Genomic DNA, 13,169 nt, shown 5'->3' on the forward strand with positions numbered 1-13,169 from the left:
AAACAACTGGAAGTGGACCACATAAATCATTATGCACAAGCTGCAAAGGGGTTGAGGCGTGCCAAGAGGCACGTTTTTCAAAACTATCCCGATGATGTTTTCCGAGTACACATCTGAAACACACGCCATCTCTACAAGATAACATAGGAAGACCTGTCACCATATTTTCTTTACAGATTTTGAAGGGAGCGATAGTTTAAGTGACCAAATCACTCATGCCAAAGTTTGCTCACTTTATCATTATGAGCAACAAATACCAAGGGAAGTGTTGATGACCCAAAGTTGTTAAACTTATACAACCTTATAGAATCATTAGCAATGCCAGTAGCTAAAATCTGTCTAGGATCTCTTAGGTCCTTAATTACAACATAGTGAGGTGAAAATTCAATGATTTTACCTTCACTTGAATGAGTTATCTGATATACAAATAGAAGGTTGCAGGATAGGGTTGGAACACATAATACATCATTAAATTGACCATTTTCTAGATGAACAGTTCCAGTCCCTACAACACTAAGGGATCTATCATCACCAACATATATATTTTTGGTGTTACAATCATTTAAACAAGAAAAAATGGCTTTGTTTTTGGCCATGTGATAAGAAGCTCCAGAATCAATAAGCCACTCATGAGAATGATAAGAAAAAGATACATTTAGTGCATAGCTAGACTGAGATGCTTGAAAACCACATGCAGAAAGTGTCATTCCTAAAGATGAAGTTGAATTTGAAGAGTGCTTCAAATGGATGTTATGCTTCTTCATTGCTGCTTCCAAGGCTTCCATCTTCTAAAGCATTTGGATTCTAAGTGGCTATCTCGATTACAAAAGTGGTAATGTATATCAGTCTTCTTCCCTTTGTTTTTATTTGCCTTATCATTTTGTTCAAATGATTTTTCATTTTGAGACTAAAATTGCTTAGGACCCTTGTTTGGTTTAGGACCATTCTTTTTAGGATACTGCTTCGTAGGATTCTTTGAATTTGGTTGTTGTTGGGCGGCTAATGATTTCTTAGAAGAGTTTCCAAGATTAAGAAGACCAAGATATAAGAGTTTTTCTTGTTCTCTTATTAAAGAATCACAAAAGGCATCAAAAGAGGGGGGCTTGTAGTCTTGTCCTTGAGAAATAAAGGCTTCTCTAGTAGAATGGAAGGTGGAAACAAACATAGAGTAGGCTGGTCCCAACTTAGTAAGATTGGAATAGCTAAGGCTACCATCTTCTTTCTTAACCTTAACACCTTCCAAGAGAAGTCTAAGGGTCTTGAACTTGGACAAAAAATTTTCAATGGAAGAAAAATTATTGGGGTCCAAAGTAAGCAACTCATTTTCGAGTTGATGGGCGCTAATTTTATTTTTAATTCCAAAAACTTTAGTGAGCTATTTCATTGCTTCATTAGGAGTATCAAGTTCTACGATATGGAATCTTAGGTCTGCAGAAATAGGCATCCATATCAACCCACATGCTTGATCTTGCCTATTTTCCCATTTGACTGCCTTATCTTCATCTTAAGGTTTGGTTTCTTGGCTTGAGACTATTCTGTAAAGACCTTTACTTTTATGTAAATCCACAATGTAGGACCACCATTGGAAGTAGTTGGTGCTGTCAAGAATAACTTGGCATGGACTTTCAGTTTTAATAGAAACTAAAGATGTAGATGCTGAAGCTAAGTGTTCCAATGAAAAGATCTCGAAAAATTAGGCTGATTAAAAAAAATGGCTCTGAAAACGACTTCCGCATGAAGAAGTGTGGATTTTTGAAGAAAAGTTGTTGAAGATGCCGACAAAGTGCGTGAATGTGCGGAAATGAATGATAATGTTATATTTTAAAAAAATCTCCCCCTTTCCATGGTTAGTCTAATTAGCTCACTTTAAAAAACAAGATTTTATGTGACTCACTTTTATAAATAAGTGAAAGTCACTTTTAGAATGGTACTTTATGAGCTAGCCACTAAATTGTAACTTAAATAAAAGATAAAGAGACTTTAAAATTATAAGTGACTCACTTTTTATAATGGGTGAAAATGCTTTTACATAAAGTAACTTTAAAACATAAGCTACATGTGCTTTTTGAAAAAATAACTCAACAAAAAGAAAGACTTGAACTCAAGACCTCTATTCTCATAAAGTAACTTTGGACCAAGTGAGCTAGTTTAAAAGATTAGTAATTTTTGGAAAAGAGGAAGGAGTTTTTTTTTTTTTTTTTTTTAAGTCACTGAAGCTTTGGGGTGCGTGCTTACTTGAAAAAACTCTTTTTTTTGCTACAAAACAAAAACCACAAAACCCAACACGAACATACAAAAAAAAACAAACCTTACGGCTTGAAGTTAGCTTTAACTGGAAACTAAATATTTTCCTCAATGTTTCTGATTTTCCGAGATCCCACTAAAGCGCGGCGGAAAAGAGCATATGCATGAGAAAAAACATTCCTTTTTGGTTCTGATTTGCCCAGATGCATAGAGTCGCGGGGCAAAGAGCATACGCAGAAATGAAAGGTATAAATCTGGTAATAAAAAACAGTGAGCTAAATAAACCGAAATAAACAAAGATATCAATAGCTAGAACTACAAATAAAGATTGTATACCTCTAGATCTTTAAAATGACGTAGCTAGGGCTACTCGAAAGCTTTTTGCGTGAAAGGAAAGGGGTTCCTCACTGGAACAGATGCTCCTAACACATAAAGCAGTCCTCTCGGCCCGAAAGTAGTCAAAAACAGTAGATCTAGGAAACGAAAATCGGATGCAGTTGTACCAGCTTCAGATTTGGATCACCAACGGATGCGGCCCTCAAATAGCTCTGATTCCATGGAGGAATTTATAGGGTGAGTTCCTTGGGTAGATCACCAAAGGACACCGATCACAAATAGATCACAGATCAATACACCAATATTCTTGACGTGGTTAAAACCCTCAAAGAGGGAAACAATCCATGACCTAAGCCAACGCGGCCACTTCAGGCAATTTATTAATAAAATAATGAAAATTTACATAAGCTTCTCTCATGAATGGTTACCCTACAAATGATCCTCCATGCTTTTTAAATAGAAATCATGGACCAATCGGGAGTTAAGACACGGATCAAGTGTCGGCAATACCAAGGAGAGAATGAAACGTTGGACTTCATGTCTAGAACATATCGTGACCATCGGATTGTAAGTTACAGAAGTACATAGTAAAGAAACACACTTTACCTAACTCTACACTAGACCAAGTTATACTTAACTATTTCCTATGTATCAGAATATCCTAACACTAGTGATAAATTCAAGATAGAATATATTAGATTAATGCTCATATGTGGGATTATTTAGAGCCTCTAGTGATAAATTCATGATAGAATATATTAATTGCATGGATTGGTGGTTTTGGAAATGTCTCATTTTCTAAAAATTGCTCTTTACAAAAACAAATATTTTAGCCAATATATGTTTCTTTTGATGCGCTTCTTATGTGCTATGGATAATGATATCTTACTTGTGATTATCATGTGACTTTTTAATTTTGTTTTGATTCTCCTCATGGAATGTGATTGTGGGGTCATCAACATTAATACATTTGATTAAGAATTTTGGGGTTTGTTTGTTAATTTTTAATGAATCTAAATCAAATACTAATTCAATTTTAACATGGATTGAATAGAATTAGTCACTGGTCAAATTTAATTATATTGTGTAAGATAACATTTTTATTTTTGCTACTGAGCCTTACTTGTTCCCCATTTTACTACACACTATCCTTCTTTAACCTACTTTTCTCTAGGGTTTCTTTGCATTGATCAAGAGAAATAAAGTTTTGATGATTTGACCTGAAGTTTTTAAGATTGGAGTTCTGTTTGTAGATTCATATAAAAAACTTTTATGGGTTGAAATTCAAAACAAACATTTCAATTTTAAAAAGTTATCCAATAACACCAACAATTTCTCTTTCACTCAAAGTACTCTACATTTACATTTAAGTCATATAACATATCATATTTTTCTTCATCAACAATTTCTCTTTCACTCAAAATGCTCTACATTTACATTTGAGTCATATAACATATCATATTTTTCTTCATCTATACTATTCGATTACAATATTTCCTTTACAACCTCCAAAACATTTCCTATATTAACTCATTCATCACCCAACCACAACCACAACCATCCATTACCATTATTCGTAAATACAACCAAATACCCGAAATAACATTCTAATGGTTTATAACGAGCCAGACTTATTCATCTCCAAAACTTTGAATCTTAAAATACAAGCCTATCTTCTTTATAAAAAAAAACTTTTAACCCATCAAAAATAATTAAATCTTCAAAATTGGAAAAGGAATTTAACAAATGAATACACTAAATACTCATTCTCAGAAGTCGTCACTCAACTACTCCAGACTAGTCACATGATATCGAGAGACATCTTATTCCTTTTTGTGCTAGCTAATTGCATATTGATTTTTAATTTGTCCGAAAACACATAACGATGTGTATTTCATGTGGTCAAATATGAGGCAGAGGTATGTATTTCATATCCTCTTCACGTGAATGTGGGCGGGCCCCGTTACGTTAAAACCAGAAGGACACCTGGGGCAGCCTGCGCCATTCGGACGGGACCATATTTGATCCACAAAAGGAGATCACAAAAAAATTCAGGATTCGGGACTATTTCAACCAACTACAACTTGCCATATTCACTCGTTCGATTCCTTCCTGCTATGAGCCTTCCAACACGCCATCTGCAAACATGCTCACACTGGGTTGCTGCAAATGTGCAGGTCTGGTGGCTTTCAGCGTGTTATTTCATTTACACGCTGTTATTGCTCAACCAGGTGAGTATTTCTATCTTTGTAAACAATTCATTCCAACCTTCGTTAATTTTCGTATCGGCTTTGAAATTCTGTTTATTTATCACAGCTCATGGATCGTTTCATGTATATGTATTACTTGATTTCACAAATATGTTTTGACGCAGCAGGATTTCTCAGTATCGATTGTGGAGGCCAAACAAATCATACGGCAGAAAACAACATAACATGGGTAACTGATAATAATTACATAGACGTCGGTGAGCCAGACTACATAGGGGATGTCTCTCAGCAAGCTCACTGTTCTTTCATCCAATACCTACGCTACTTCCCACAGCCTCTCAACAAATCTTGTTATCGCTTGCCTGTGGTTGCCAATGTGCCTTACCTCTTAAGGTTATGGTTCGCCGTCGGAAATTACACGGGATTTCAAAAATCGTCAACCTTAGCTTTCTCTTTCTCTATTGAGACCTTGGGTATGTTGGCTGTGCAAAACATACCAACCATAAACCTGACAAAATATCCTCTATTCTATTATGAACTAGTGTTGGTTAGTTCTGGCAGAGAGCTGTATGTTTGCTTGATCAGAACCTCGGACGCTAATGATCCCTTTATCTCTGCTATCGAGTTGAGAGCCCTCCGCTATGGCATGTATCAACAAGCTAAGCCAGGAACAATGTTGAATTTAGAGGCGAGACATGATGTTGGTGGTCAATTGTCTGTCAGGTACATCTTTTGAAATCGGCAAGGATAATTTTAGGGGCGAATGTTCGCCCTTTGGCGAAATTAAGGGGTTTTAAATTTTTAGTGGGCGAATATTTTGTATCATAGTACATTTTTACAAATCACCCCAAATAGCCCACCTTATTTTAAGGGAGAGGGTAAAAAAGGTAAATTTAGCCCTTGAAATTAGGACTTACAACCTTCCATTCGCCCATTTTCAAGAATAGGTTTTATTTAAGTGAATCCATTCGCCCATTTTCAAGAATAGGTTTTATTTAAGTGAATCCTATGGGCCAAATACCATATTTATAAAAGAGGTATGGTAAATTAATAAAAATCTAAATAAATGAGAGGTATGGTAAATAAATAAAACATTTTTTATATTTACTCCATAAGTCACCTTATATACATGTAAGGGTGTAAACAAATAAAAATATAAGTAAAGTGGAGGTATGGTAAATAAATAAAAATATAAATAAACTAGACGTATCGTAAATAAATAAAACCTCTTTTTATATTTAGTCCATAACCCTCGTTCTATTTATGAAGGCTCAAGAAAGAGGTTTTATTTAAGTGAATCCTATGGGCCAAACACCATATTTGTAAAAGAGGTATGGTAAATTAATAAAAATATAAGTAAACGAGAGGTATGGTAAACAAATAAAACATTTTTTTATATTTACTCCATAAGTCACCTTATATTTACGAACACGCAAAAAATGGATTATATTTAGGTGAAACCTATGGCAAAAATACTATGGGACAAATACCATGGACTAGATTGTTATTAATACCATGCAAAAAACCATTATTAACCCTAATATTAGAATTAATAAAAATAAAAATGGCACATGGTATTGACCCATGGTATTCACCAAAATGGCACATGGTATTGACCCATGGTATTCACCTGGAATGTAGCCTATTTAAATGGGGGAATTAAACCAACATGTAGCCTATGCTAAGATTCACTAGGACTTTACAAAGTTTTATTATTTAGTAAAAGACTCGCCAAGATCTTACAAGATTTTATAATTGAGTAAAATATTCGCCATGCCTCGTGAGAGATTCGCCAAAAAATTATATATACATATTATATTATTGATAAAATCGCCTTCCATTTTTCCTATATACCATGGATATTCGCCCATTTATTATATTTATAAATTTAGGGGGGTTCTTAAAATTTTCCCTGGAAATCGGTATGTTTTGGGTACGGAAATGTAACCGCAACAAGTTTTAGGTGCCATATATGCGGAAGAGATGGTTACTGCTGTTTTGTTCTGCAAGTGTGATACTCTTTTCTGTAGTCTGAATAACTTTGCATGATGAAGCAGGTATCCTCAAGACGAGTTCGACCGCTTGTGGAACCCAGTAGGCGGAGCTCCATGCCAAACTGAGGGAAAGCTTGAAAGTTCGAAACAGTCCATTTCAGCATACAATACCCAAAATAATCCTCCATCTATTGTGATGCAAACAGCCTGTGCAACGACCAGCGGCTCCATCGTCATAGGTGTAGCGGGAGGAAAATACAAGGGTCAGCAAACATTGTTGCTGTTCTATTTTGCAGATATCGGGCCGGCTCATATGACCTTTTCCGTTTCAATAAATAGTCAATCACGTTCTAATAATATTACTCTGGCGCGAAATTATTCTGGCTTGCAAAGAGAATTTCTGGAGAGCGGCACACAAGCGATAACTGTGATACTTTCGCCCTTGACTAATTCAGCTGGTGTCATACTCAATGCTTTCGAGTATTACACGATCATTCAAACTCAACCGGCAACATATTCGAAAGATAGTGAGTGCACTTTACTCGTAAAAAAGAATAATCCTTCATGTTGAAATTCCTCATGCTAAGTCTAACGAATTCGTGTTGTCTGCAGTTGAAGCTCTCGAGACTCTTAAAACAAGGTTTGGCATAACAGATTGGATTTCCGATCCTTGCTATTTGATCGAGTGGAAAGGAATTTTCTGTGACAACAGCACTTCGGTCGTAAGAATTTCCGAAATGTAAATCTAATTGTTTACTATTCATTCCTTTATGTCTGAATTTGTAAAACTGACAGAAATTATGTTTGATAATATAAGAATTTAAGACAATGTTATGTTAGCAGGAATTTGTCAGGAAGGAATCTTAGTGGATCGGTACCTGAGAATATTGGAGAATTGACTGCATTAGTCAACCTGTAAGGAAATTCTATTATTTTTGGTCTATCTGTACCCATACCATAGTTTTGTATCCTAAGAAATCGCTTCCAGAAATATGCATCACGATTTCAAATCTTCAGTGAAATGTAACTTCTTCGAACTTAGTATACATTATGGTCTATACGTTCTAGGATATTTTTCGGAGTTTGCTTATGAAGTGATCATAACTTGTATTTCACTGTAAATACTTGAGGTGGGACTCATCCATTGGTGTTGACATAACCAGGTCACTTGAGAATAACTCTCTTACGGGACCATTGCCAAATTTCTCCAATTTGACGATGTTAGAGAGACTGTAAGCACTTCGTTCTCAAGAGAATAGACCTTACGCATTTTTAAAATTTAAATGGATTGTAATTTCTTAGATTGATTGTTATTCTAAGTAAAGTATGTGATAACATTTAAAAAATGATATCAATGTCAATTCACTTTAAACTTGAATAACCATTTAAAGGATCAAATGTAGCCGGGCTTAAATTTGTTATCATTAATGTAGAATAATTAATAAATTTTAAATGATAAAAGAATTATACACAAGCCTATACTGATTTTAGTGAAACGTCCATTTATTTTGCTTATGGTGCAGATATCTACAAAATAACAACTTGACCGGTAACGTTCCGGGCTGGCTTTTTGGCCTCGAAAACCTTAAAGATTTGTATGATTCTCTCCAATCCTTTGATTATAAAATTATACTCAATCTTTTCTTTACTTTCATTGTTACGATTCCAGGTTTATAGAGCAGAAAAGTTTTAGTGGTGTAATTTAGTGGTGAAATTCACTGGCATTCTTCAGAGTTTGACAAACACAATATAAGATTGATGGTCTCCGAGGTCTTATGACGTGAACATTTCTGGCCCTTAAATACCATACTGGAAGTGAAACTCATCCATGATTCGTGTTGACATAACCAGGTCACTTGAGAATAACCATTTTACGGGACCATTGCCAAATTTCTCCAATTTAACCATGTTGGAGAGACTGTAAGTACTCTGTTCTCAATAAGAGCAAGCCTACACTTTTACGAAAACAGGGATTGGTCATCATTTTAATTAGGCATCTAATAATTTGCTTATTGTGCAGACATCTACAAAACAACACCTTGACCGGTACAGTTCCAGACTGGCTTTCTGGACTCGAAAACCTTACAGAGTTGTACGCCTCTCTCCCATCTTTTTATTGTAAAATCATACATCAATCTTCTCCTTCCTATCAGTTTTATGGTCACAGGTTTACAGAGAGCAATCATTTCACAGGTTTATAGAAAATAATAATTTCAGTGGTGAAATTCCTCCGCAACTTCTCTCCAATCCTTCATTGGTATTCAGGTAAATCTAAATTCTTATTGATTGTAATATTGCAGGTGCTAACAACAGCTTCGCATTCTATTATTTTGCAGTTTCAGTATCATCTTTCATGTTTGCTTTACTATCCGAGCAACCAATACCTGAGGAAGTGATGAAACTGAAGAGATTTGACGGAACGTCTACTTCGTTTGATGTGTTACAGATACTCTGGGAACCGCTATCTATATATCCCGTCAAATCCAAACAACCACAGGGTGAAGCTCACCCTCAGAATGACATTAAGTGGAAGTGCACTGATAGTTTTAGTGTTCATAGTAGCTATTGTTTTGCATTGCAAGAAAACCAGGAGAAAAGAGGGCAGCGCGTTGTACGAAGGTCAGGAAATATATTCAATCTTACTATTTCTAATATGAGACGTAGTAAAGGTAGACCCCAGAATTGAAGCAATCTTAGACTGTCCTAATTTAACCCTGATTGATAAAGTGCAGACAACTCAACGATCGTAGTGCCAAATACAACAAAGTCTCGCGTATTTACTCTACAAGAGATAATCGCAGCCACACAAAACTTTAGGGAGAAAATAGGGCAAGGGGGCTTTGGATCTGTGTTCTTTGGTCAATTGGAACGAGGAAAACGTATAGCTGTAAAAGTACTCTCCTCGTTTTCCAAACAAGGTGTTAAGGAGTTCTTGAATGAGGTAACTTTTAGATCCTTAAATCATGTAATATGGTCCGATTTCTGGACTTCACCTAATAATGTTTTGGCTGCACTCTTAAGTAATATTTAAAATGATCGGAATTCAAATTTCATGCCATTGACTTCACTTGGTGAACAGGTTAATCTTCTTTCTACAGTCCATCATAAGAACTTGGTGACTTTACTCGGTTACTGTATTGAATCGAGAGAGCTTATGCTCGTCTATGAGCACATGCCCGGAGGGTCCCTACGAGACCGCCTTTATGGTAAATATATTGCTTAGAAGCATGTTTGATTGAAAGGTGCATATAACGTGTAAAATTACCAAGTAATGGAAACTCTTTTGGTTTTTAATTTTCCAGATCCTACTTTTGAGCTAAACTGGGAAACCAGGATCAAAATAGCTTTAAATGCAGCACAGGGTAACACTTTTCCTAAAGCATTTAATGAACATATATTTTTGAATCTATTGATTAGCTTATTTCTCATCTAACCAGCGATTTGTGTTCGAAGGATTGGAATACCTTCATATGGGTTGCATCCCAAAGATAATTCATAGAGATATCAAGACAGCCAACATCCTTCTAGACAACAATATGAATGGAAAAATCGCCGATTTCGGTCTTTCAAGGTTGACACCTGGTGGGGATGCTTCTCATGTTACCTGCACTATTGTGAAAGGAACCCTAGGATACCTCGATCCAGCGTAAACCACATACATAACCCTTCCTATTACTCTTACTGTGGAATTGCATTAATTTTTAAGAGTAAAGGGCGTTTCATTTTTGTTTTAGTGTACATGAATAGCTTAACATTTTGAGGAGAATCTATACCGCAGGTATCTTCGCACTCTTATGTTGACAGACAAGAGCGATGTATATAGTTTCGGTGTGGTCTTGTTAGAGCTCCTAACTGGCAGATCACCCATAAATGCAAATGTACCTGAAGATGAACTCGATATCGTTCAATGGGTAATGAATTTGATTATTGATCATTCTAGAGAAAGCAACATGAACATAATTTATGACTTTCAAGCGCATATTCAGCGAGTCTACCCATAATTATAATCGGACGCATTTGCAGGTCACGCGATATGTAGAGATGGAGGACATAGCGGTTATCATAGACAGGAGGTTGGATGGAAACTACGACATGGAATCCGTTGCTAAAGTTGCTAAACTAGCGCTTAGATGTGTTCAGAGTAAGCCATCATATAGGCCCAGCGCAAGTGAAGTAGTGGCAGAGATAAAAAGTGCTATTATACATGAGTCTGATCTTCCAATTTCAGAGACAATTGCTTCTTTGGAGACCGACCCTATCTGTTCCCAGGTGGACAACATGAAGTGGAGCGACAACAGCTCCAACCTCACGCAAGTGGGAAGATGAGTTTATGAATACAACTGTTTGGAATGGTAACGGAAGTTTAGTCATTCTGGATTTCTTCTCATCCTTTTATGTGTCATGGTCATGGTCAGCACTTCCAAAAATTCCACCTAAAGAATTGGCCTTTGGGTAATGTTAAGACCCCGCCCATAAAATAGTCCTTAATGCCATGTATGTGTCACGTTAGGACACGATGTTAATATATTTTTTCGAAATGTTTTGGTAATAGTGAAAATAATTTTCTTTTCCCTTAAGCTTTGAAACACAATTTGTTACAAGTTTACACAATAGTCTCTTTTTTTTTTATAACTTATTAGATTACGTATACGGTTACTATGTTACTACAAGAGGGAGATAGGGAGAAGAGGGAGATAGGGAGAAGATAAAGACGATATCTTAATTGTAATATGCATTTTGAATTCTTAAATTAAGTTCATGTTTCATATCTAGTTGAACTCGAATGGTGACTTGGTTATTAGATTTTCAAATTTAATGAAAATATATTTATGACGAAAACATGAAGATTAAGATTCTCATTATTGTCCCTTGATTTCCTTGATAATTTAATATAGCAAGTGACATGTATAAAAACCCAAGTTCACTTGAGCCATGAGACAGGGAGATGAAGATAAAGATAACATAAAGAAAGTATGGCTAATTATTTTTGGAAAATGTTTTTCACATTTATGAGTACGATATTTTTTAGTTATGTTATTATATGATTTCTGTTTTTTCTATTAAAGATTAAGAGTTTTGGATTATTAAGATGAGAACCATAGCATGAATGGATGAGTTAATGGATGAGTTATGACATATTGTATTGCATTGCATGTGTTTGAAGAACATTCAAGTCAATTATAAAACAAAATCAAAAGAATCAACTTATAACTAATAAGAAGGATGATTAGTGTAAACTTTCTCATTCAGTGTATGTCCTTTGTGCTTGATCTCATGGTCCATCACTTTAATCTTCTGAATTTAACTAGTCATGATGATTCTAATCCACTACTCAACTAAAATGATGGTCTCCATACCTTTTTTCATTTGCAACGAAATTCTTAAATTTCACTGAATTTGATCACGCGATTCGCAAACATCGTTACTCAATTTAGCACCTGCGACTCACCTAGAACCCACCATATGATTGTGTTCCATACCAAAAACTTCACGTCAAAGGCGCTTAAGCCCAAAATCCTTTTCTTTCAATGTTCTCATATTATAAATAGATTTCGCAAAAATCCACCTTTCTTTCGAGATTTGGATCCGGTCAGATTCGGCGGTTGCCAAGTTTCCAAAGCCTCAGAGGTCTCTTGTACCAGATACCTTTTCTTCGTTGGTTGTTATATCCAACCGTTGAGGCCCAAATATCTTTTCAAAGAAATTGCATCCAAGGTTTGTGGCCCATATATCACCTTTTTTCTTTGACCTGGGATTCCATGCCTGGATTTAACTTATATGAATAGTTCTCTTTGTACAGTCCACGTTGGATAAAGTTTTTGATCTATTGATCTAGAAATATGGGTTTCACTTAGAATATCAAATTACTTGAAGGCCATATTTCTACCACCCTTGGATTATTGAATGTAGGTCCCATGTTAGATATTCATTTGAATTCGGATAAGTTGCGATCCAGATAAAATTTCAAGTGCTTGAGGTGGGACAAGGTCTGGATACAGCTTATGGTTTAGATGTGACATTGAAATCCAGAATGTAGATCTAAATGCAACGCATGAACCTCTAGATTGAAAGCCTCCTGTATTTTGTTTTTTTTTTTTTTTCTATGTTAAGACTAACCTAAGTACCCACAGGGGATTTGAACCGGTGACCTATCACAAGGAGTGTCTTAACAAGGCACCCATTCACCGTCAATCCAAAGCCCCGTGGGCGAAAGCCTCCTGTATTTTGTTACTGAACAAACTTTTAACAATTTCATGGCAGACATTTTAACTGATTTCTATCAATGGACATAACCCTTATCAACAATGATAATTTCACTACTTAACCCTTGTGGGACATATTTGACCCTATTTTTCAAATCAATTTTGATATGACTAGAATCCTA

General features: G+C 35.6%; 1 protein-coding gene across 4 annotated transcripts; it reads left to right on the forward strand.

The window, feature by feature from the left end:
- Nucleotides 1-4,690: 4,690 nt before the first annotated feature.
- Nucleotides 4,691-11,333, forward strand: LOC149188315 (putative LRR receptor-like serine/threonine-protein kinase At1g67720). Of its 4 annotated transcripts, none has more exons than XR_016256262.1 (17): nt 4,691-4,811; nt 4,958-5,513; nt 6,848-7,311; nt 7,397-7,523; nt 7,628-7,699; nt 7,948-8,016; nt 8,308-8,379; nt 8,636-8,704; nt 8,805-8,876; nt 8,978-9,049; nt 9,231-9,403; nt 9,517-9,725; nt 9,864-9,990; nt 10,087-10,146; nt 10,238-10,366; nt 10,563-10,695; nt 10,808-10,943. XR_016256262.1 is itself a non-coding variant. In XM_089412987.1 (17 exons), exons 1-17 carry the CDS (start codon nt 4,727-4,729, stop codon nt 11,108-11,110), a joined length of 2,856 nt encoding a protein of 951 aa, XP_089269113.1. In that variant the 5' UTR covers nt 4,691-4,726; the 3' UTR covers nt 11,111-11,333. The 4 variants fall into 4 exon arrangements, 3 of the variants coding, with proteins under 3 accessions (XP_089269113.1, XP_089269114.1, XP_089269115.1); XM_089412987.1 differs by having other exon boundaries at nt 10,238-10,430; nt 10,808-11,333; XM_089412988.1 differs by lacking the exons at nt 7,948-8,016; nt 8,308-8,379 and having other exon boundaries at nt 10,238-10,430; nt 10,808-11,333.
- Nucleotides 11,334-13,169: the final 1,836 nt, after the last annotated feature.

Source organism: Pinus tabuliformis, chromosome 3_1 (genome assembly GCF_031772625.1).
Source record: "Pinus tabuliformis cultivar Carrire ecotype Pingquan chromosome 3_1, CPIR1, whole genome shotgun sequence".
NCBI classification, from domain to species: Eukaryota; Viridiplantae; Streptophyta; class Pinopsida; order Pinales; family Pinaceae; genus Pinus; species Pinus tabuliformis.

What these genes read in the sequence shown, in the direction of transcription:
- LOC149188315 (XM_089412987.1), top strand. Translation starts at nt 4,727, where the DNA reads ATGCTCACACTGGGTTGCTGCAAATGTGCAGGTCTGGTGGCTTTCAGC. An exon ending in CGCTGTTATTGCTCAACCAG is followed by an intron (nt 4,812 to 4,957) that starts GTGAGTATTTCT and finishes TTGACGCAGCAG; the next exon opens with GATTTCTCAGTATCGATTGT. An exon ending in AGCTTTAAATGCAGCACAGG is followed by an intron (nt 10,147 to 10,237) that starts GTAACACTTTTC and finishes TTGTGTTCGAAG; the next exon opens with GATTGGAATACCTTCATATG.